Source organism: Primulina eburnea, chromosome 13 (genome assembly GCF_022965805.1).
Source record: "Primulina eburnea isolate SZY01 chromosome 13, ASM2296580v1, whole genome shotgun sequence".
NCBI classification, from domain to species: domain Eukaryota; kingdom Viridiplantae; phylum Streptophyta; class Magnoliopsida; order Lamiales; family Gesneriaceae; genus Primulina; species Primulina eburnea.
Window position 1 is genome coordinate 29,726,524 of NC_133113.1, and position 23,922 is coordinate 29,750,445.

Genomic DNA, 23,922 nt, shown 5'->3' on the forward strand with positions numbered 1-23,922 from the left:
CTTAAGTTTTTGTTAATCCATTAGGTGTTAAAAGTGTTCTTAATGCAATACTTTTTACTAGTATTAAGTGATAAATGTTTACGTCACAGTCTTGTCAACATTTATAACAACATCCAAGCCAACATGTTCAAATTCACGGAGAGATATGTTCTTAGATTCAGGGAGAGTTAAATGGAGTTTCTTAGAGTTGAATCAACTTGCGTAGACTTTTTTGTCCTCATTTTGTCCAGAAAAACCCAAAAAAGTTATTGACGAAAAACTCCTAAATTCCTAAATTCTTTTTTTTTTGATAATATTTTGTATAAGAATTTTGTCTCTCTATAATATCGAGTTTTTTAAACGGTAGATTTGATATTTAATATTTAAAAGATTTTGTTTCGTAATGAAAGACTAATTTCTTTATCTTGTAGAAATCTATTTAAGGAACCATATCAAAATGAAAATAAGTCTATATATATTCAAGAATAATCATTGCATAATACGCAACGAGATACGAGAGAACATTGATAAAGCTCAGAAGAATTTTTTGAAGACCTCGCAAACACGAAGCATCAGTGTTTCAATGTGTTGTTGTGACGTGTTGAAGACACTTGTAGTCAATACCCATACAAAGTGTTGATTGAATGATTATTTTGTTGTTCCAAATTTTGGCTACATAGATTTGCATTCTTGAGTTTAGGTTATTTTTATTATTGATATTTTATGGTGCAATGTACTTACTTGACTTGTTAACGAAAATAGTTTTTCATTTCTTCACTTACATAGATTTTGTAAACTCGATTTCTTTTCTACTGATTATTTTGTCATGAGACATCGCACAAGTGTATTCACTTGTATATAATTATGTATGTGTTACTTTTAATTAAGTTATTTATTTTTGTATTATATTATTCCGCTGCATGTTGCCACAATACGTTACAATATCCGAGACAATACTTATATCTGATAAACACAATCTTTATTATCATGTTAAACAAAATAATTTCAGAATTTTCAATCTAATGGATCTCTAATTGAATTTATAAAGCATAAAAATGGATGTCCTTAAAATTGTTTTCATTTATGTTACATCAAAATGTAATTAATGTAGAATTCTTACCTCAATCTTGATATACATAGATGCAGTTTTCTATCACTTACAAGTTATACAGGACACTCGATGTTTAACCATTATGGACTTGTTTCCTTGAAATTGTTGTCATTTAGTTTAAGAAGAATAAGCCGACGAATTTGTAACTCATTTGGTATCAAGATCACAAATTTATCACGAGATCTCAAGTTTGAGACTCAATTATTATATTTATCTTCCTAGCTAAAAAAAAATGGTGGAATAAATCGAAAGTAAATTTTTTTTCTAATAATTAATATAACACTATCTATCAACTTGTTTAGACTTTGTCCCCTTATTTAGAAATAGGTCCTAGGACAAGGAGATTTTATAGCACGATTCATCTCCCTAATTCCAAATTATTTAGAATTAAATTTTCGAATAAATTAATGCAGGCCTAAGAAAAATGAAGCCTTCAAGTGGTATAGTGGAATTATGCCACTCATCTCATTATACCATATAGATATAGGATCGATTTTCATAAATATTTGCAATGTATCACAAGTTCATAGTTTTCTTGATTTAATCGAACTACACTCGTTGTATTCAATGCGTTTATAGAAAATTGTTTCTTTCTTATATAGTTTTGATATATTTCCCACTAACCGTGTCCACCTCTGTACTCATCTCACATTACATATACATGTACATCTGCTAGGTGGACATAGAAGTGAGCACGGTTGGTGAACGACATCAAAATTATATATACGCGACGCATTTTTAAGATTTAAATTTAATTTCTCGTTCAAAAGCTAAACGATTTTTTTAAAAAAATATGTATCAAATAGTAAAATTATATCTGCCTTTTTAAAACACTTATTAAATTATTATTATGCGACTGTAATATTCAAACGAAGTCATTAACTAAGATGGAATGAATGGTAATTGAAATTAGGCCTGGTTGGGACTTTGGGTCCAATTTTAACCTACTTGGAAGTTGGATCAATCAAGTTGACGATATTATTGTCAGATTTTAGAACCTAATTGAGTTGACTTGAAAGTTGAAATTATTAAGAGTAATCCGGATTGAAATGGGTAATTATTTTTTTTAAAATATAAATAAAAAAATTATCGACACTTTGACAAAAAATTAGCAATTATTTAAGAATCTATAAATAACAATATTATGAAAAAAATTCGCATGGACAACTAATAATACAAGTAAAAAGACTATACATAAATATAATTTTGGTTTAAAAACTACTCAATATTGATAATAGATTACAATTTGACATTTTAAAATATAAGTTTATATATATATATTTAAAGAATTACATATAAAATCTAACTTCGTTCTTGCTAGATATAATTCTAAGTTTGTAGCAGTGCATACCCCTACTAATGTTATGGGAAAAAACCCATTATTATTGTTGTTCCAATGGTCAAAAAAGTTGGAAATTTTTTTTTTTAATAAAGTTTTATAAATTGGATTACAATATGAGGATTGGATAAATATTTTGTTTTGTTTTTTTTAAAAAAGAATTAGTGAGAAAGGTCAGCATTATTCCTTTAACTGTTGCAAGGTAGGAGGCAATTAATGAGATTACACACACAATTTTTTTTAGTAGGTTTTTTGTTAGACGGTTTCATAAATCTTTATCCGTGAGATGAATAAACTATGTTCACATTTAGAATAATAAGTAATACATGTGACATAAAAAGTAACTTTTTCATGTGTAACTTAAAAATGAGATCGATCTCATAAAATTGATTCGTGATACCATCTCACAAAAATTGCTACCATTTTTTGTTAGGTGAAATCAATAACAATGAAATGAGTGGGACAATGCTTTTGCAAACTTTTAAATTTAGTCTTTCGAATAAAAAAATTATTTCCACTCCATATTTTTGACAAAATATTTCAAAATTAAAATCGGTAAAATGCATACTTCATTGTAATACATATTCGAAAAAAATCACCCATGTTTATTCACTTGTAAATTTCTTTTAAAAAATATTACAAACATTAGATTTTAGGAAATCAAGATATATAACTATGATTATTGCATACTTAATGTACCTGCTCAGTTACCATTTTATATAAAAATCCATGGAGTAGGTCTCATGTGAGACCGTCTCACGGATCTCAATCTGTGAGACGGGTCAACCCTACTCATATTCACCATAAAAAGTAGTACTCTTAGCATAAAAAACAATACTATTTCATGGATTACCCATATAAAGATCCGTCTCACAAAATTTAACCCGTGAGACCGTCTCACACAAGTTTTTGCCAAATCCATGATAGCTAGGTTTTTTTTTTTTCAATTAGAAAACAGTAATAATTTTGAGTTTTTCCATCTAATTTTCTTGGTTGATGTGAATTGGAGTTGATATTACAATAAAATGACATATTATAATTGGGGATTTATTTCCTTAGTAGGCGAAATTATTCATGTATAGCGATACATGAATAATTTCGAACTCTCGATTAATAAATGAATTGAGTCGAATATGAGTTATAATAAAATTGAATTCTAATTTTTAAAATTAGGATATAATTTGATACTAAACATGAACGCATATAGATTCTATGACTCATTCGCATATGATCTGATCGAATCCGGTATAATGTAAAGTTTCGGTGACTTCAGTTTGAGTTTTGACTAGGAAAAATTCGATATCCAAGTACTATTAATATCGAGTAAACTTCGAATCTTGACCGTTATCTGCATTTTTCGAAGTAATTTACGCGAACGAACTCTAAATTTAATGGATAATGTGATAAAATGTTGTAGGTAATCGACATTTTTATAGTTTTATATATATTATTTTTTAAGCTAACAAAACTATACTCTCGATTATTATAGTGAACAAAATAATAATTACCTCAATTTTTTATTTATGAAAAATTTATAATTATCCTCAGTGACAAAAGATGTTTGATCATATATATATTTGAATTTAGTTTCAAATAACTAATATTATAATTTATTCATAAAAAAACCCTAGTTCATTTATCAAAACGACACAGTTTGCCCCTCAAATGTATCCAAACGTCACCGTTTTGGTTTCGCCGCGGAAAATTTCACCAAACGAAAGCAAAATTTTAAAAAAGAATCTGACAACATATACGTATATATGTGTGTATGTATATATTATGTGTGTGTGTGTGTAGGAGACCGGGTGTGGGTATGCAATGTAGAGAGAGGAGGCGGGTGAGGGAGGAGCAAGATAAACGAGGTTGATTTTGTCTTCTCTGCATATAACTGAAAAAAAGGATGGGGCTTCGGAGAAGACGAAAGCAAACAAAAAGCAAAATTTTTATTACAATTTTGTCGTCCATTCCGAATTTTGGGTGCCCTTTAATTTTTTTCCCTTTTGGACCATTGTTTTTGAAAAACCCTTCTTGTCAATATATATGTGTGTGTGCGGGGCTATGTATATGTGTAAGCATCAATGAGATTACTAGAATTGAATTAAATTCTCAACAAACCCCAAATTTTGAACCCATCTATTTCAGAATTCTCTGCTTTTTGTGTAACGAGAAAACATTGTGAACATCTTTTCTCAAGATTGAAACAATTCTTAAAACCAGGGATTACTCTGGTTTTGCTTCCAGTTCATTGTTTTTTCATTAAAAAAGGTGAACAAACAAAGATGTCTGAACTTGAGGTGGGTTCTGCCGCTAAGGTTTTGAAGGAGGAGCGTGAAGTTTTGCATCTGGGGAGGATGTCTCCTAGGCCTGATCCGGCGTCGCTTGCTACAGAGTATTTATCTGTGGCAGAGGAAGCATCTCAGGAAGTGTTGAATTGCATTCACCCTACACTCGACTCCGAGGAGGAGAGAAGTGATGTCATTGATCATCTTCAGAGGCTCATCAAAACTCACGTTAATTGTGATGTGGGTCTTTTTTTCCTTCCCGAAATTTTTGAATGCATGCCTTTTGCTCTGTATATGAATTATGATGGATTGAGTTTATCTTAGGTGATCTTTATTTTCTCTCTTTAATTTTCATGTGTTAATTATATCTATATGTCTGTCTTGCATCATTTCGAAACAAATTAGGTTTGATGTGTTTTTTGTTGCTTTTTTTCTTTATCAGTTTGTGATTTTTTTGAAGGATTTGGAGGCTATATTTTTTTGTAAAGAAAAGTGTATGATCAATTGACTTATAAGATTTGTTAGATTCCATGTTGTTTGCATTGAGTTATGCCAGATACGGTTGTCGGTACTTATACAAACATTCGACATTTGAAAGACCGTTATGTGTGAGCTACGATTTTTTAAACTGATTTTTCGATTTCATAGAACTTTTATTGTCGATTCCAAATGAAATTTGCCACGTATCTCTTTCCTTGTGGATGAGATGGGGTTTTTTTTATCAACAAAACTTTCGTTGCTACTTACTAAATAATCTAGGATCGAGTCTCTTGCATTAAGTGTTTCATGGTATAGCTCCAAATCACATGTTACACTACTATCGCAATTAGTAAGCTTATTTGTTCATCATTTATGGCGTCTAGTTTTCGAGCATTCTAAATCTTGGAGTTCAAACCTCACAGGTTTTTCCTTATGGGTCGGTGCCGCTCAAGACTTACCTACCTGATGGAGATATTGATTTGACTGTCCTTAGAGATCCCGGTGCATGCGAATCTTTAGCCGATGATGTTCTTGCAATTCTACGTGGGGAAGAGCAGAATGGAAATTCGGAGTACCAAATCAATGGTATCCAATTTATTGGTGCTGAGGTAATCTTCATTTATAGAGAGTTTGAGGCAACTCTGTTTCTGACTGTGAGCATGTACTATTTATGATAGCTTTTTCCTTGCATTATACATGTGTCATTGTGGATGTTTGTTGTATGTGAAATATGATAATGATCGTGTTGCTGTATTTGTTTTCAGCCATTTATGGATAGTCTGGATATTGCAGATGCTTCTGTTGTTGCTCCACCTTCTCCCTTGTTGCTTTAATTTTTTAAGTTTCAATCTGTTTACTTGTTTATAGCTTAAAGTAATTTGGATCTGATTATAGCTGTCAAATTTGATATATCAGCGAATTGGAATTGCGATTATTCTATTAGATCTGAATTTTAACTATGCTGTCAGTTTGAGGAGCGTAACTGAGTGATTGCGCTGGTTTGGATTATTAATGTCATTCTAAACAAGCTGGCAATTGTGTGCTCGTTTATTAGTTTCTAATTTGTGCACTTTCTTGTTATTAGTTTCTAATTTGTTCACTTTCTTGGTATATACGGTCATTTTATTTATTTCGAACTATTTTTTGTTTGAGACTGCAGGTTAAACTTGTGAAATGCATAGTGCGAAATATATTGGTAGACATATCTTTCAATCAGCTTGGTGGACTTTCTACACTCTGTTTCCTCGAGCGGGTAATAACGACCGCTTCTGAAAAAATTGTCTGGGGTGCTTTTGCCATTTATGTGACAGAATATTGCTGGTCGATGTGCTCAATCGGTTATCAAAATATCATTTGTTTATAACTGCTGAATTTTCATGCCACTCTCAGTTTGCTTACGATAATATATTGTGAATCTTGTTTTTCAATGCAGGTCGATCGCCTAGTTGGGAGAAATCATCTTTTTAAGCGAAGCGTTATCCTGATTAAAACCTGGTGCTTTTATGAGAGTCGCATTCTTGGTGCCACTCATGGTTTAATTTCGACATATGCTTTGGAAACACTTATCCTGTACATTTTCCAGCTGTTCCATTCTGCTATAAGTGGTCCTTTAGTGGTAATACCTATTGATATGCTATAGTAACTCTAATGAAATATGTGCAAATCATCCTTGAGTCATTTTGTTTGTTTTTCTCTTATATCTAGGCCCTATGTATGTTCTTGGATTACTACAGTCAATTTGATTGGGACAACTATTGCATAAGTTTGAAGGGGCCAGTTTGTAAATCATCCCTTCCTAATATAGAGGGTAAGAAATGATCTTTGATTGTGTAAAGGTGGTTCAAAATCCTTATTTTTCTCATCTTTTTGACTGTTTTTTTTGTTAACATCTTTTCAGTGAAGATGCCAGATAGTGGATTAAATGACCTTTTACTTGATGAAGAATTCATAGAGAACTGCATGGACATGTTTTCTGTTCCCTTTAAACGGCTTGAAGCAAACCAAAAGCCATTTCAACCAAAACATCTTAATATTATTGACCCACTAAAGGAAAATAATAACCTTGGACGCAGTGTGAACAGAGGTAATGGACATTGGCAGAAATTGTTCATTTCGTTGATTTATCTCCAAATTGAGCCTGCTCGAGTCAAGTCACTATTTCTATATTTTTTCTCTTCCAAGCTTAAATGTTGAAAAATAACGTCAAACACGTTGCTAAATTGGCTTCGAACTTGCAGAATTTGGTATGGTGTCTTATCACAAAATCTTATGGTTCTCTCTCTCTCTCTCTCTCTCTCTCTCTCTCTCTCTCTCTCTGTTAATCAACCCTGAATGACAGTTCAGAAAATATTTTTAAGTGCTTTTTTTATGGGTCACACATCTGCAGATTCCTTTATAGGATGAATGAATGAATGCTAAACTGTATCTGTAATATGTTTTGACAAGAAGTGTTTCTAATTGCATGAATGTGAAATACTTTCTGTTCTTGATTTATAGGCAATTTCTTCCGTATAAGGAGTGCTATCAAATTTGGAGCTCGCAAGTTGGGTCATGTTCTGTCCCTACCAAGTGACCAAGTTGCTGACGGGATCAATAAATATTTTGCCAATGCCCTTTCAAGGCATCGAAAGCACTCAAGAAGCAAAGTCGAATATTTGAACTCAGAAGTTGGTGATGAAGCATCTATGACTGCATCTTCATCGTCCCAGTCCGAATCGTCTTCTATTTATGACATGCTTCTAGAATCATCTTCCAGTGATTCTGATAATGATAGCATTGGGGTGGAAGTGAACTCGATTTCCTCGTCGGAGAATGAGCCCGACAGATGTTTGGCTGAAGAATTTTCTTCCAATAAGGCATCTGAATCAGGTTGTTCTACTAATCGGGTAATTGTTTCAGGAAACGCTTCCACCGGGGATGTATACAACTTTGAGACAACTAATTTAATTTCGAGAAGTAGTGCGTCCAGTTATTTATCGAACAGAAAGCTTGGTTCTTCTCTCTATCGGAACGTTAAATCAACTTCCAAAACTGAGAGCCTACCACCAAAACAATTTCATAGAGTGGATTTTGCACGTGATGCATCACAGAAAGATGTTTCTTCTTCTGAGATTGTTTTGGAATCAGAAGTTGTCGATTGTCTGGCAGACCTCTCTGGAGATTATGACAGTCATCTTAGGAGTTTTCTTTGTGGTCAGTTAACCATTGGATTTTCTTCATCCGCACGTGCACTGTCCAACCCCACATCGTCAACTTCTAGGATTCAAACCATGCAACATTCTGTCTCTCTTAGTCAGAGTCATGGTTTTCAGGTGAATCCATCTGCATTCTCCACGGGACAAACCATGTATTCTGCTGCTGACTATACCCTGCCAGCCACTGGGTTTTATACTGAAGGGAGGCCCAATACTCGAGGAACTGGCACTTACATTCCATATGTGGTGGTAAATTTTTCTACACTTATTGTGCACGTCTCATTTTCTATTTGTATTTGTCATAATTTACATGCGTTCTTACAAACCCTTTGTTTTGCAGAGTGGTTCCTATAGGTCTCCACAAAGAAGGGGCAGGGGTAAGGTGCCAATGAGTCACAATCATTCGCACAGGTACCCCTACAGTAGTGGCTCACACCCAGCTGTCATCAGCAGGGTGAATTCATCTGGACAGGGATCTCATGGGCAATGGAGATCTGATGCCCAGATGAATTCTCCGTGCAGGATAGAGTTTGGTTCCATTGGGAACCTGGCAGAAGAGGCGATTTCTGCCTATACTCAAGCTAGGGGCTCAAGTCAAAGGAAACCCGAAGCACAACCGTAACAAATAGTGAAGGTATGAAAATTTCCTTCTAGTATCCTTAAAGTGCATATCAGGCTACATCTAAATACAGTGTGTTTTGGGTGTTGCAGGTTTCCCTACCCCGTCCATTTAGTGCAGTAGAGAGGAAGATTTACTTGTACAAAAGAGCTAGGGACATAGAGTAGGTGCTAACAGACATCTTCATGAATTTTTTTGTTCATTTTTTGTCGCCCTTTCAGCTGTTTGGTTTTGTAGTGCTGCTATTCTCCTTCCCCACTTTCTGCATAAATGAAAAAATATTTTTGACTCCTGATATTTGATGTGCTATACTTGTGCGCCGCACGTGCGTGCGTTTGATCCTGCTCAAAATTTTAAAATAATTTTCGACTCTTTTGATATTTGATGTGCTATACTTGTGCGTCGCACGTGCAACTAAAGTGAAAAATATTCGTAAAATTAGCAATTAATTGTTGACATTTTGAAGTTATTGGGATTTTATTAAGATATAATCACAATTATTATTTGTAATAATATTATGAACTTTTGACCCTAAAAAACCAATTACATTGAAAATGTGATACATACTAGTTTTTTTAAATATGATTGGATTATTTAGAAAACACAACAAAATTTGTGAGACAATATTACAAGTTAATTTTGTGAGACATATATTTTATTTGGGTTATCCATGGAAAATATTACTTTTTATATCAAAGTATTACTAATTATTATAAATATAGACAATGTTGATCTGTCTTACAATTAAAGATTCGTGAGATCCTCTTAAAATGATATACTACTAAAAAAAATATTGTTATACTGTGATATTATAGTAGTTGATCATATCAATTTTGTCCACGATCAACAATAATTATTTTCCTGTTTTTAAATCGATTATGGATTTTATTTTCCCTAAATTGTTTTTAAATTTTTTTCTCAACCCCTTGGTTGGTCTCGTTCTCGAACATTTTCCAAGTTTGGTTTGTTAACAAAATGCCTCTACATTTTTTTTACCCATAAAACACGTTTTAAATTCAGGATGGTTTTGTATATTTTTTCAAGTCTTTCCAATTTCATAAATGTTATTTATTCTAACGAAAGATAAACACTTCCATTGATATTCATTTAAAGAAATTTATAACCCAAAATATATGGATTTATTTAAGATGATTATGATGAAAAAAAATTGGAAATAGTAATAATAATTGAGACTCTCCCATTTCTACGGTCCATTTTTGGACTTGAAATTGAGGTTCTATCTGCCTACCTAGTAAATTGATTTTTACCATATTTCATATCACTGCCAAACAAAACATGGACTGAACTTGTCAATGAATATACTTTTTTCCCTATCTCCAAATTATAGTTTCCACTTTTTTTTAGGTTCATTTCATCATAAAATCGATTATTTTTTATAAAACTTTTTTATGTTTATCACATCCAATAAGTAAGTGTCACATCATCGATGTTCACGTAATTATATACGATGGATATACATCACATCAAAACTATATGTGTGTGTGTGGCTATTTGTATGTCCACTTAATGGATGTACATACATATATAATGTGAAATGAACACATGTTGATAACATATAAAAACTGATGTGTGTGTGTCCATTTTGTCCACTTAGTAGATATATATACACACACATATATATATATATATATATATATATATATATATACATACATATATCTACATTATTTATATATATATGTATGTATTAATATGAAGTTGACATAGCGGTGTATAACATATAAAAAATAATATATATATGTATGTATACATGTGTATCTTTTAAGTATTATTTACTAATACACCTATGTAGAGTATATATAAATAAACGAGTAGATATTTTGTAAGATAGTCTCACAAAACAATATTCGTGAAACGGGTCAATATAATTTATAGTTGGACATAAATATAAAGTAGCCAACAAAAGATATTGCTGTTGTGAAAAAGTAAAAATTTATGGTAAAAAGTAAAAATCTCAAACTCTCAAAATTTACCAAACTACACACTTTATAATATTTTTCTCTTTACTCAATTGTGATTTTCTTCACAAATGAGAGATCTATTTATAGAGTTTCATTACACATAATCCAAAAATAAAATACATCATTACCTACATCATCACACACAAATTTCTAACTTTACAACTCTTATTTTCAACATTCAAATATTCAACTATTACTTTTCCATATTAAAATATATTATTTCAACACTCCCCCTTGTGATGATGATCATGATACGATGATGTCTTCATTACGTGTTTTGTACTGCCTCGTTAAAAACCTTACTTGGAAAAATCCATTGGGATAAAAACCATAGTAAGGGAAAAAGAGTGCAGTCACGTAAACTCCCCCTGATGTTGACATGAACAATTCTTCACAAATTTCGTAGATTGCGCATCCCAATATTATATATATGCTTTCTGAATATTGACGTAGGAAGTGCCTTTGTGAAGAGATCTGATGAGTTTTCACTTGATTGAATGTGACGAACATCAATACATTTATTCTTCTCAAGTTCCTTAGTGAATGCGAAAAACTTAGGAGGAATATGTTTAGTTCTGTCGCTTTTTATGTATCCTTCTTTCATTTGAGCAACACATGCAGCATTATCTTCATATAGTATCACAGGCTTCTCATCGAATGATAATTCGTATGAAATTTGGATATGTTGGGTCATTGATTTTAACCACACACATTCACGACTTGCTTCATGTAGTGCAATAATCTCGGCATGATTTGAAGAAGTTGTTACGAGCGTTTGTTTCTGTGAACGCCAAGATATTGCAGTGCCTCCACGAGTAAATACATATCCAGTTTGGGAACGTGCCTTGTGTGGATCAGATAAGTATCCAGCATCAGCATAACCAATTATACTTGGATTAGCATCTTTTGAATACAAAAGTCTCAAGTCTGTCGTTCCTCGTAGATAACGGAATATATGTTTAATTCCATTCCAGTGTCTCTTTGTTGGATATGAGCTAAATCTTGCCAACAGATTCACGGCAAAAGATATATCAGGCCTTGTACAATTTGTAAGGTACATAAGGGCACCGATGGCACTTAGATATGGTACTTCTGGACCAAGAATATCTTCATCATCTTCACATGGACGGAATGGATCCTTTTCTATGTTTAATGATCTAACAACCATTGGAGTACTTAAAGGATTTGCTTTATCCATATTAAAACGTTTAAGGATCTTTTCTGTATAATTTGTCTGGTGAACAAACATTCCACATTCTTTTTGTTCAATTTGTAAACCCAGACAATACTTGGTTTTTCCAAGATCCTTCATTTCAAATTCTTCCTTCAAGTATGACACAACTTCTTGAATTTCCTTATTCGTTCCAATGATGTTTAAATCATCAACATATACAGCAATAATTACGCATCCGGATGTTGTTTTCTTAATGAAAACACAAGGGCATATTGAATTATTTACATATCTCTTTTTCATCAAGTGATCACTTAGTCGATTATACCACATTCGACCTGATTACTTTAACCCATATAATGATCTTTGTAATTTCACAGAATAACATTCCCTGGGTTTTGAACTTTGTGCTTCAGGCATCTTAAATCCTTCAGGGATTTTCATATATATATTACTATCAAGTGATCCATATAAGTAAGCTGTAACAACATCCATAAGACGCATTTCTAAATTTTCAGATACCGCCAAGCTAATCAAATACCGAAACGTAATTGCATCCATCACAGGAGAATACGTTTCTTCATAATCAATTCCAGGCCTTTGAGAAAAACCCTGTGCAACAAGTCGAGCTTTATATCTTACTATTTCATTTTTCTCATTTCGCTTTCGAATAAAAACCCATTTGTATCCAACAGGTTTTACACCTTCAGGTGTAAGGACTATAGGTCCAAAAACATTACGTTTATTTAGCGAATCCAATTCAACCTGGATGGCTTCTTTCCATTTTATCCAGTCCTGCCGATTTTTACATTCACCAAAAGATTTTGGTTCATGATCTTCATTATCATTTATGATGTCGATTGCCACATTATAAGAAAATATATTATCAATTTCATCTATATCTTTTCGGTTCCATATTTTTCCAGTATTAATGTAACTGATAGAGATTTCATGATTCTCGTCAGTTTGTGGTTCTGACAGAACATTTTCATCATCATGTGTTTCTTCAGGAACAACATTCTCTATTTTGTGATCATCATGTTTCTCTATGAATTTTCTTTTTCGAGGATTTTTATTCTTGGAACCGACTGGCCTTCCACGCTTCAGGCGTTTAATGACATCATGAGTATCTTCCATTTGTTTCTTTGGAATTTCAATTCGAGCAGGGGCATTTGCAGCATGTATATATGATTTAGTTACCCCTTTTGTGTCTGCAAATGCATCTGGTATTTGATTTGCTATTCTTTGCAAGTGTACAATTTGTTGTACATCTTTTTCACATTGTTTTGTTCTTGGATCCAGATGTAACAATGATGATACATACCATGTAATTTCTTTTTCGGTATATTTTGTTCTCCCCCTAACATTGGGAAGATTTCCTCATTAAAATGACAATCAGCAAAACGTGCTGTGAACACATCTCCTGTCTGAGGTTCAAGATATCGAATGATTGATGGACTATCATAACCGATATAAATTCCAACCTTTCTTTGAGGTCCCATTTTCTTTCGTTGTGATGGTGCAATAGGCACATACACCATACATCCAAAAATTCTCAGATGAGAAATGTCTGGTTCTTTACCAAATGCAAGCTGCAATGGGGAGTATTTATGATATGCACTTGGTCTGATGCGAATTAATGAAGCAGCGTGTAAAATTGCATGTCCCCATATATAAATATGGAGCTTTGTTTTCATAATCATTGGTCTAGCAATCATTTGCAGACGTTTAATCAATGATTCAGCCAATCCATTCTGTGTATGTACATGAGCAACAGGATGCTCAACAATGATTCCCATAGACATACAATAATCATTGAAAGTCTGGGAAGTAAATTCACCAGCATTATCAAGTCTAATTTTCTTGATTGTATAATCGAGAAATTGATTCCTCAATTTTATTATTTGAGCAAGTAATCTTGCAAAAGCAACATTTCGAGTTGACAATAAACATACATGTGACCATCTGCTGGAGGCATCAATCAATACCATAAAGTATCTGAATGGTCCACATGGTGGATGGATTGGTCCACAAATATCACCCTGAATACGTTCAAGAAACATTGGTGATTCAGTTTGGATTTTGACTGGTGATGGTTTATAATAAGTTTTTCAAGAGAACATGCTTTACATTGAAACTTATTATTCTGAAAGATCTTCTGGTCTTTCAGTGGATGACCATGTGTATTTTCTATAATTCTTCGCATCATTGTTGAACCAGGATGTCCCAATCGATCATGCCAATTGGTTAATATCGAGGAATTATCAACTACCATGTTTGATTCAATGGGACTTATATGTGTATAATGCAATCCAGTAGGGAGCATTGATAGTTTTTCAATCACATATTTCTTTCCTGATTTATATGTGATAAGACACATATATTTCTCATTCCCTTCATTCATTGTTTGAGTATCATACCCATGGGAATATATATCATTAAAACTCAACAAATTTCTTTTCGATTGTGGTGAATATAAAGCATCATTGATCAAAAATTTTGTACCAATAGGTAACAAAAATTGTGCTTTACCACATCCTTTAATCAAGTCTACAGGACCTGATATTGTGTTCACCGTTGTTTTTGTTGGTTTTAGTTCCAAGAAATATCTTTTATCTCGGAGGATAGTGTGCGTTGTACCACTATCGGGTATGCAAACTTCAGCTTTGCTCATAGCATTTTCCATATTTGAACTTCAAAAAAATATGCAATGAAATAAAATTACTGACAATACATATATAAATATAACACATATCATAATTGTACAATAAAACATTATTATATGAATACATGAAAAACAAATTATTGTACATTTATATTCTACCACTATATTGTTCATTTTCAGAAAAATCATTGAGAAAATCTGCAGCATCAAAATTGTTCATTTCTATCCCACCAACATGTTGATCATTTCCAGAGAAATCATTCATAAAATCACCAGCATCAAGATGAGTTGAATCACTCAAACGGTCACTGCGTTCAGTGAAGTTGGTCTCCTTTTCTTTCCCCTTTAATGATTCTTTATAAAGTTTACAAAGGTGCTCAGGGGCTCGACAAACTTTGGACCAATGTCCTGGAGTACCACATCTGTAACAAGAACTTTCATATCTTTTTGAGTGATTCTCATTAACACTTGTATTCTCATGATGTCTTTTCTGTGGATGGTTTGGGACGCTCTTTTGAGATGAGTTATAACTATCTCTATTATTTTCAAAACCACGGCCGCGTCCACGACCACGACCAATTCCACGTCCACGTCCACGTCCACGACCTCGACCTCGACCTCGACCTCGACCAAAACCTTGTCTTTGAAATTGATTTTGGTTTCCAGGTATAAATTCATTTTTACTTACAGCATTTACTTCTGGAAATGCTGTTGATCCAGTGGGTCGGGACTGATGATTTCTCATTAATAGCTCGTTGTTCTTTTCCGCCACAAGAAGACAGACGATGAGCTCAGAATATCTCGCAAATCCACGTACTCTATATTGTTGCTGTAGAGTAATATTTGATGCATGAAATGTGGAAAATGTTTTTTCAAGCATCTCAGATTCTGTGACCTCATGTCCACAAAATTTTAATTGCGAGATTATTCTATACATCGCCGAATTGTAATCACTGACTTTTTTAAAATCTTGGAATCTCAGTGTGTTCCATTCATCCCGGGCGGTCGGAAGTATAACTTCCCTTATATGTTCAAATCTTTCTTTTAATCCCTTCCACAAAGCCATGGGATTTTTTTCAGTCAGATATTCACATTTCAATCCATCGTCGAGATGTCGACGCAAAAATATCATGGCTCTTGCCTTTTCTTGTGACGTGCATATGCCATTTTCTTTAATGGTCTCGCTTAGACCCAATGACTCAAGATGCATTTCTACATCTAGAGTCCATGGCATATAATTCTTTCCCGTGATGTCGAGCGCAATAAATTCGAGCTTTGTTAAATTTGACATGGTGGTACTAAAAAAAATTACGATGCATTTTATTAGTTAATAAATATTGCAATACAAAGTAACGGATAAACAACAAGTACAAGTATTTGTAAAAATAAAGAAAACGCACGAGGAGGATATTCTCCGATAAATACAAGACTCGTGAGTATGATAACCAAAATAATTAAAAATATCCTTGAAAAAGCCATCTTCTTTTTTCTTCGAAAAATTTGATGATGAATAATTTTTAGAGAAGAAGAGAAAATTGGAGTGATTGAATGTGTTTGTGAGATGATATTTATAGGACAAAAACTAGCCGTTTGTTACCGTTTATGACCGTTGGTGTACAAAAAATAAATGTATGTATTTGTATAATTTTATGGTAATAATATGATGTATATAATATTAGACATGTTTAAATAATTATGTATATCATATCATAATATTATAATGAGTGTCATAATTTATTTTGTTTAAAAACCTTATAGGCTTTTATACTTGTCGTATCCCTTACCGGGAGTGTGGGATGTCGTCTTAACATCCTCCCAGGATTTATAACAAGTTTATGAAAAATTTATTTTTATTATTTCTAATAATAACATTATATTGTATATTAAATAAATACAGTAAAATAAATATTATTACTTTTTGTTTAAAAACCTTATAGGCTTTTATACTTGTCGTATCCCTTACCGGGAGTGTGGGATGTCGTCTTAACATCCTCCCAGGATTTATAACAAGTTTATGAAAAATTTATTTTTATTATTTCTAATAATAACATTATATTGTATATTAAATAAATACACAATAAATAAATAACAGTAAAATAAATATTACTACTTTTGTTACCTTTTTCTTCTGTTTGGAGCTTGGAAAAGTATGTAGGACTTTTAGAGTTTCGTGTTGATAACGTGTTGTGAAAAAGTAAAAATTTATGGTAAAAAGTAAAAATCTCAAACTCTCAAAATTTACCAAACTACACACTTTATAATATTTTTCTCTCTACTCAATTGTGATTTTCTTCACAAATGAGAGATCTATTTATAGAGTTTCATTACACATAATCCAAAAATAAAATACATCATTACCTACATCATCACACACAAATTTCTAACTTTACAACTCTTATTTTCAACATTCAAATATTCAACTATTACTTTTCCATATTAAAATATATTATTTCAACAATTGCACGTTATTGCAGGTTCATTTTCATTATGAGAATTACCCACACAACTTAATAATTCTTCCTACAACATGTTTCTGCCTCCTGCGCCTTTCAGCACATAATAACCCGTTTGTAAAACAATTTATGCATACTTTTTTAAAAAAAATTCGATGAGAATTATTACTTAAAATTCATATGTTTCAATTAAAATGTGAGTTTAAATTTGTATATAAATTTTTTATAAAAATGTACGTGCATATTTTGTGGCTTTTTTTGATAAAAATGATTAAGATTTAGTTTGGATACCAACTCAAAAGTGGCTTTACTTGGTCTACATGCCTTATCGTGATGTACAAAAAATTGTGGACATTATTTCTTTGTAGTGCTATCATCATTTAAAAAAAATAAAAAATCAAACACTAAATAAGAGAGCAAATTTCTTCTGTTTATTCGCATGATTCTCCGACATTAATTCAGTACTTAGGACACCTAAATAATTAAATCTTTTGAAAATAGAATACTAGAGATCAATTAGAAGACAACAAGATCCAGAGAAAATTTGATGTTTTGTGTGTCTCTATCTGTGTGTGTGTGTGAGCGATTTCAGTATATATAATCCGTAACAATCGATTGAAATTACGATGACAAATTTTATCATTGCCCAAAATATTTAACTATGGGTGACAACTGAAGATGTCGATTATACGTAAAGGGGACTTGTAACCTCTTGATTTTTAATGTTATAATACTCAAAACTTAAAAACATGTAGTATTTGTTTACATCTAATAAATTTCATACTTGAGATTTGTGAAGGTGTTGTGTTGAGAAACACGGGTAATCTTGATTTTGATGATGACAACACTTGTTATTGTGTTTTTAACATATTTATTCAATTGTGAAGTTGTCATATCGAGCTGGAAGCTGAAACTCGAAATCAACCAAGCTGAAAATCTGACGACCTACAGTATTTTGATGTTATCTCATAACTCGGTAATACAAATGACAAGTAGCCAAAACGACTGAATAGAATCTCAATTTTACACAAATCATATTCCATGATAGCTCAGTTAGTTCGGATGTTATCTAGGTGAAGTATTAGTCATAAAATCAAACTGACGGAAACGGAAACAAAAAACAATCAGCACAGTCTGATCAGTTGTGATGTATTGGTCATATCTCTCAACTCGATTATTCAAATGGAACAATTCAATATGTGCTATGAAGATAAGCGAATGATCAACAAATCATGTTCACAAGTCAAAGTCTTAATCGGAAGAGAAGAATTTGATACACCATGATGAAGTTGCTAGTTATGCACTTAATAACAAGTTCCATATTACCAGCAGTCTGATTTGTGGAGCATATCTCTTTCATACAAATTGTGAACTGAGTTATTCTTAATTATATGAAAATTTAAAAGAAGAGCTACAAATGTTATATTTATCTCTTTGTCCAGAAATCGATTAATCAAGAGTTATAATAAAAAGAATATAACAACTCGAATTGATCATCTTGACTTGGTTCAGGTCAAGTAAGAGCAAATAGATATGACCAGATTATACCAAGATGATTTGATGGCAGATGAGATCACATAAGACCATCAACAACCCAATTTTACAAAATGGCCAGAAATACGAATTTGATTGTTGCAATGTCAGAATATGTACACAACTTTTCCAAGTAGTTATATATAACATCTGTATCATTCTTGAAAGTCATAAGTACAACATACTGATGATCAAATACAAGTTTTAGAAATGGATTCAAAACATGAGCAACGTACGTGAAGAAATTAGCTAGAATGACATCAAACTTAAGTGTGATTATGCATTTTATATATACATACACTATAAAATTCTTCACACACAATCATTTACAAATATATATCAGAGTTGAGTTTTAAAGTTTACATGATCGAGTCTTCACATGAAGACATTAAAGATTATGTTTGTAGTCTTGACATAAGAGACATTAAATATTATGCAAATATCGAGTGTGCTAAGAGTTTCAATTAGGTAATAGATAAGTCCTAAGTTGAAATGATTTTGTACAAAGATTTATATAAATTAAAGCTTTCAATTGAATCCTTAATAAGAGATAGAATATGTGACGTAAAAGTTGTTAATATCTGAATATCTATAAAAAAAATTGTGTCTATTTATTTATTGTATTTAAATATGGCTAATATTTTTAAGATGAATTGTTGAAATATTTTAGGTGCTCTCAACTACCCAAAACATTATATATCAAGTGTTTCATAAAATCTTTCATCAAAAAACGTTTTTACACATTCAACTTGTATATTCTTTAAATATTTTTCAAAATATTTAATACAAGATATTATTTTCAAGATATATTTCAAACTCGATTTAATTTCTCAATATTTAATATTTGAAGAACTGAGTTGTTGTACCTCAATATTTTTCATCCAATCGATCATATCAAAATAGATTCTATGTATGCCTTACGTGCTCCATAGGATTCCAAAACTATGTTTAAATTCAATGTACAACGGAAAGAAGAAAAAAAGAGAACGGAAAAGGTAATGAGCATTAAATAAATTGAAAGAGAAGACGAAAAGTTTGCACCACACACTCCTGGTGTGAATTAGTAGCGGTAATTCAATATATATTATATAATGTATAACAATCATATTTACCAATATCGACACCGTGATAGTACATATCTATTGGACGTGATGAAATATATTAAAATTATATATTTACTAAGTAAGTGTCACATCAAAAAATGACACAAAAGTGAACACAATTGGTCACAGCGCTTCTTTTACTTGTAAGTAAAAAATCACGAATCTAGCCTATATAAATACCTTTGTTTGATGCAAGATAATTGAAATGGAGTACTGTAATTTTTTTGTGCCGAAGCTATGGCATCTACTATAGTATCGTGTTTCATTTCTCACAAATTTAAGAGGTGGCCGAAAATAGTTGTATCCCGACATTAATATAAACTCAACTGTCGATAATTTTTTCTAAAAATATCAATGTACTGAAACACAGTTGATTTTCATATGATTATCTACCATGAATTCTAAAACTGCACAAATTGATAAAAAAAATACAATAAAAAATATTGATACTGATGTTTAACTAGATATGGGCATGGTGAACCAGATTTGCTCGAAGGCCTTGATGATGAGATCATGATACTGGCTCGAATTCAACGACAGGTAACAAGCAAGAAGCTCTTCAAGTTCCCTCGAAGCCCGGATGTTGTTCTCCACGATCATCTCCTTCATTGAATCCCCGAAGTCTTTTTCAGGATCGAATGATGCCTTAACCATCGCAAAGCTCTCAGAATAAAAACACTTGTAGGCCTTCTTTTCGTCACTGAAGCTCTTTCTCGCCCCACAGGTTTCGATTTTCCGGTTCTTGATCTTCAGTCTCCTGGATCGCGAGACTGATTTTCGGGTGCCGGGGCGGTTTGTTTTTGTTTTTGTTGTTTTCTTTGGCTGGACGCTGAAATTTTCAGTTGGAGAATCGACAGATGAATTGATCTTGTTCTCGGAGTTGGGTGATGCTGCTGGCGTGATCTGTCTTGCGGGCTTAGTCAGGATTCGAGGGAGTTTTGGCTCTGATATCATATCGAATTCCACCACCTTTTCGATTTTTGGGGAAGTTTCTTCCCTGCTGAAGATGATCGAGTAGGAGTCGAGCTTGTCGTCGAATGATTGATCATAGGAGAAGTGATCGAAATAATCGACGCACTCGAATTCTGAAGAGGGAGATTCTAGAAATGCATCTTGAAAACAGGCGTGAACTTGAACAACCGTTTCAGGCTCCAAAATACAATTGAAATCATCTGAAACAGAAGGGATTATTAGCTTAGGAGATGGCCGGTAGATGCTCTTTCTCTTGGGTTTCTTCTTAGACGATTTTGTTGGAGAATCATCAATCTTTGTTAAATTGTAAAGAGTGTCCAGTGAGACTGATTCTGGGGTGTATTTGTAGGAATTTGTTGGGATTTGAGTTGGGGGAGGAAGCTTTTTCTTGATCATGGTATGAAAAGGGATTTGATTTCTGGTCTTGTTCATGTCTCTCAGCTTGTAAAACCAGGCATTTGGCATCATATCTGCCAATCTGAACTTGTGATTTCTCATAGAAAAATACTCTCTGTCTCTGTGGTTTAATAAACTTTATGATTATAAAAATGATGGAAGAATATAACACGAGCAGACCAGGGGAAGCTTTATATACACGAGCATACGAAGTAGATGCAAATTTTTAACCATGGTTACCCTGTTGTTGCACCTGGTTAACTTCATCCTCATGATATATATACTATGTCAATGTGTAGCAGCATAAATTTGGCCAAAATAAACCAAATATAATACAATTAATGATTGTATTTATATATAATATCATACTACCTGTTAAAAGTTAACCATGGTAAGGGTTTAGATAGTTTTGTTTTGCATGAGTCGAGTTTGAGTAAGAGATACCTAAACATATATTTAGCCTGCATGAAAGCTAAATAATGAAAAAAAGAGTAGAAAGTAAAACAGCCGAAACCCCATTGACAGCAAATGGATGCAGGCTAACAAGAGGCCAAGATTGCTTTTGGCCTTTCCTTTTCTAACCACAACCACAAGCTATTAAGGTCTGAACATATATCTGTCCAGGGCAAATGGAGCCCCGTTTGCATGGGTTGAATTACCATATTATTTAGATATGTATCTATTCTCTTCTCTCTCTTTTTTTTTTAAAAAAAGAAAATTATGAATATTTCAAGAATTTATATCAAAGGTGCAGCTGTTGTTAGTACAAAAAGGGGTGCGACGTTACATGACCACGTTGACGTATGTAAATGTCAAATCAACATTCATGATAATAATGACTAAAATGGTAAAAATTGGAAAGATAAAAAACTGATAACAAGATTTGATACTGTAACAGATCAAAATTGCAAAGAAATAAATATATATGACCAAAATCGTAATTTTTTATTTCCCTTCGTATGCAATTGTGCAACTCAAAGCCATAATTTATAAATTGAAAATCAAATGTTTCACGCTGAATAAATTGATCGATCGCTGAATAATACATATAATATGCACATTTGGTATTCTGGGATATATACGATCATTAAAATGATCATTTTACTTATTTTATGATCGAGTTGGGGTTGGAGATGTCCTTATAATGGATTTCGACTTTATATTGCTAAAAACTAAGGCCCATATGTCTAAGATTTTTCCATTATTTTGCGATTGAGAAAATGATTGCACACTCCACTGATCTTTTTCAAGTGTCTAAAATGTTGATGATTAACTGTAATTATTCGCGTGCTAGCTCATTCATATGATTCCTGGTCTGCCTTTTCATAAACATTTTTCTATCGTATCATATATGAATAATGTTAAAAATACAAAAAATTATCGTTTATATCGTAAAATTTTGTTATTGTCTCACAAGATTTTATATTGAATTTATTACAAGATTTTGATAAATCGAATTTTTTTTTGAATTTTTTGTATTGTACAAATCTCGTTGTACTTGTAACATGACTAATTATATATATTCTTCAATCACAAGATATAAATAGGATAATTAATGTTTCCTTTTAGGAAAAAAAAATATGGATTTTTGAAGTATAAAAATTTAGCTACTCAATTTTAAGTTTAGTGCTTCATGTACTGTACAATTTGTATTTAATTTTGTACATCTTAAATCGACTAAAATCTTGTGCGTGTACAGCCTGTTTTTAGTGGTGCATTTCAAGGAAGCAATATTTCAAGGTTTCGGGAAAAGATGTTTGCCATTAATTTGAAAAAATTGCAATCATCACACATTAATCTATCTTTTTATCACACAAGACACACTCTCGTAGACAAGATTCTAAAAAGTGTGAAGCATATTGAAGCGTGAGAGTAACACTTCAATTATAACGCCCGTAATTTTTTATGAAAATAACGCGAGGATTTTTTAGAAAATGGCTGAAACTGGCCGAATTCAAGCTAGCCAAAACCACCAAAAATTTCAGCACTTTATAAAAATAACGCCTTAATCAATAAACCATTATCCTGTTATTAGCAATACTCGTACTTTCAATAATATACTTATTTCGTTTATTACTTTATCTTTACGAGTTTTCTTCTGTTATTCTATTATTAGCAATTTCGCTAACAGTGCTCTCCACCCCAGAGCTTCTTTCCTCGTCGACCTGTAAAACGTCAGTGTTCCTCATGACCCGCATCACAAAATCTAGTAATGTTATACAAAATGTATGGAATAAACAGAAAGGTATACTAAAACCAACGAACTAGTAGTATGAACAAAACAGTAGCACAATGCTTAAAATAAATCAAACCGAGGCCTGTATGAAAATACAGTGTCCTTAAAACAGATTCGTCCCCTCCGGGATATGCTTCGAGGATGAACTTGGACGTCTGTTTTCCAGGATACAACAGAACAACCAGCAGTGACTTAGCACGAGACACTACTACGACGAACTGAAAGCGTATCTTTACTTTATCACCGAGATTTAACGGAGGCCAAAAGAAAAGCTAACAATATGAAATGCAAGAGAATACTTGAAAGAGAAAAGATTTTCATGCACTTTGAAATGGGGAAATGAGCACACTATTTATAAGCCCCCAAAAAGCATACCAAGAGTCATGCAAGATTAATTAACTCAATTA

At 32.5% G+C, this 23,922-nt stretch overlaps 2 protein-coding genes across 2 annotated transcripts; one reads left to right on the plus strand and one right to left on the minus strand.

Moving 5' to 3' along the window:
- The first annotated feature begins 4,230 nt into the window (after positions 1 to 4,230).
- LOC140810563 (uncharacterized) lies at positions 4,231 to 9,328 on the plus strand. The gene is made up of 9 exons (XM_073168411.1): positions 4,231 to 4,951; positions 5,614 to 5,799; positions 6,351 to 6,443; positions 6,624 to 6,806; positions 6,896 to 6,998; positions 7,089 to 7,274; positions 7,688 to 8,634; positions 8,726 to 9,019; positions 9,097 to 9,328. Exons 1-8 carry the CDS (start codon positions 4,709 to 4,711, stop codon positions 9,005 to 9,007), a joined length of 2,223 nt encoding a protein of 740 aa, XP_073024512.1. The 5' UTR covers positions 4,231 to 4,708; the 3' UTR covers positions 9,008 to 9,019; positions 9,097 to 9,328.
- Positions 9,329 to 20,268: 10,940 nt separating this feature from the next.
- LOC140809301 (transcription repressor OFP3-like) lies at positions 20,269 to 21,480 on the minus strand. Its single transcript, XM_073166886.1, has one exon. It carries the CDS (start codon positions 21,379 to 21,381, stop codon positions 20,368 to 20,370), a length of 1,014 nt encoding a protein of 337 aa, XP_073022987.1. The 5' UTR covers positions 21,382 to 21,480; the 3' UTR covers positions 20,269 to 20,367.
- Between the last annotated feature and the right edge of the window lie 2,442 nt (positions 21,481 to 23,922).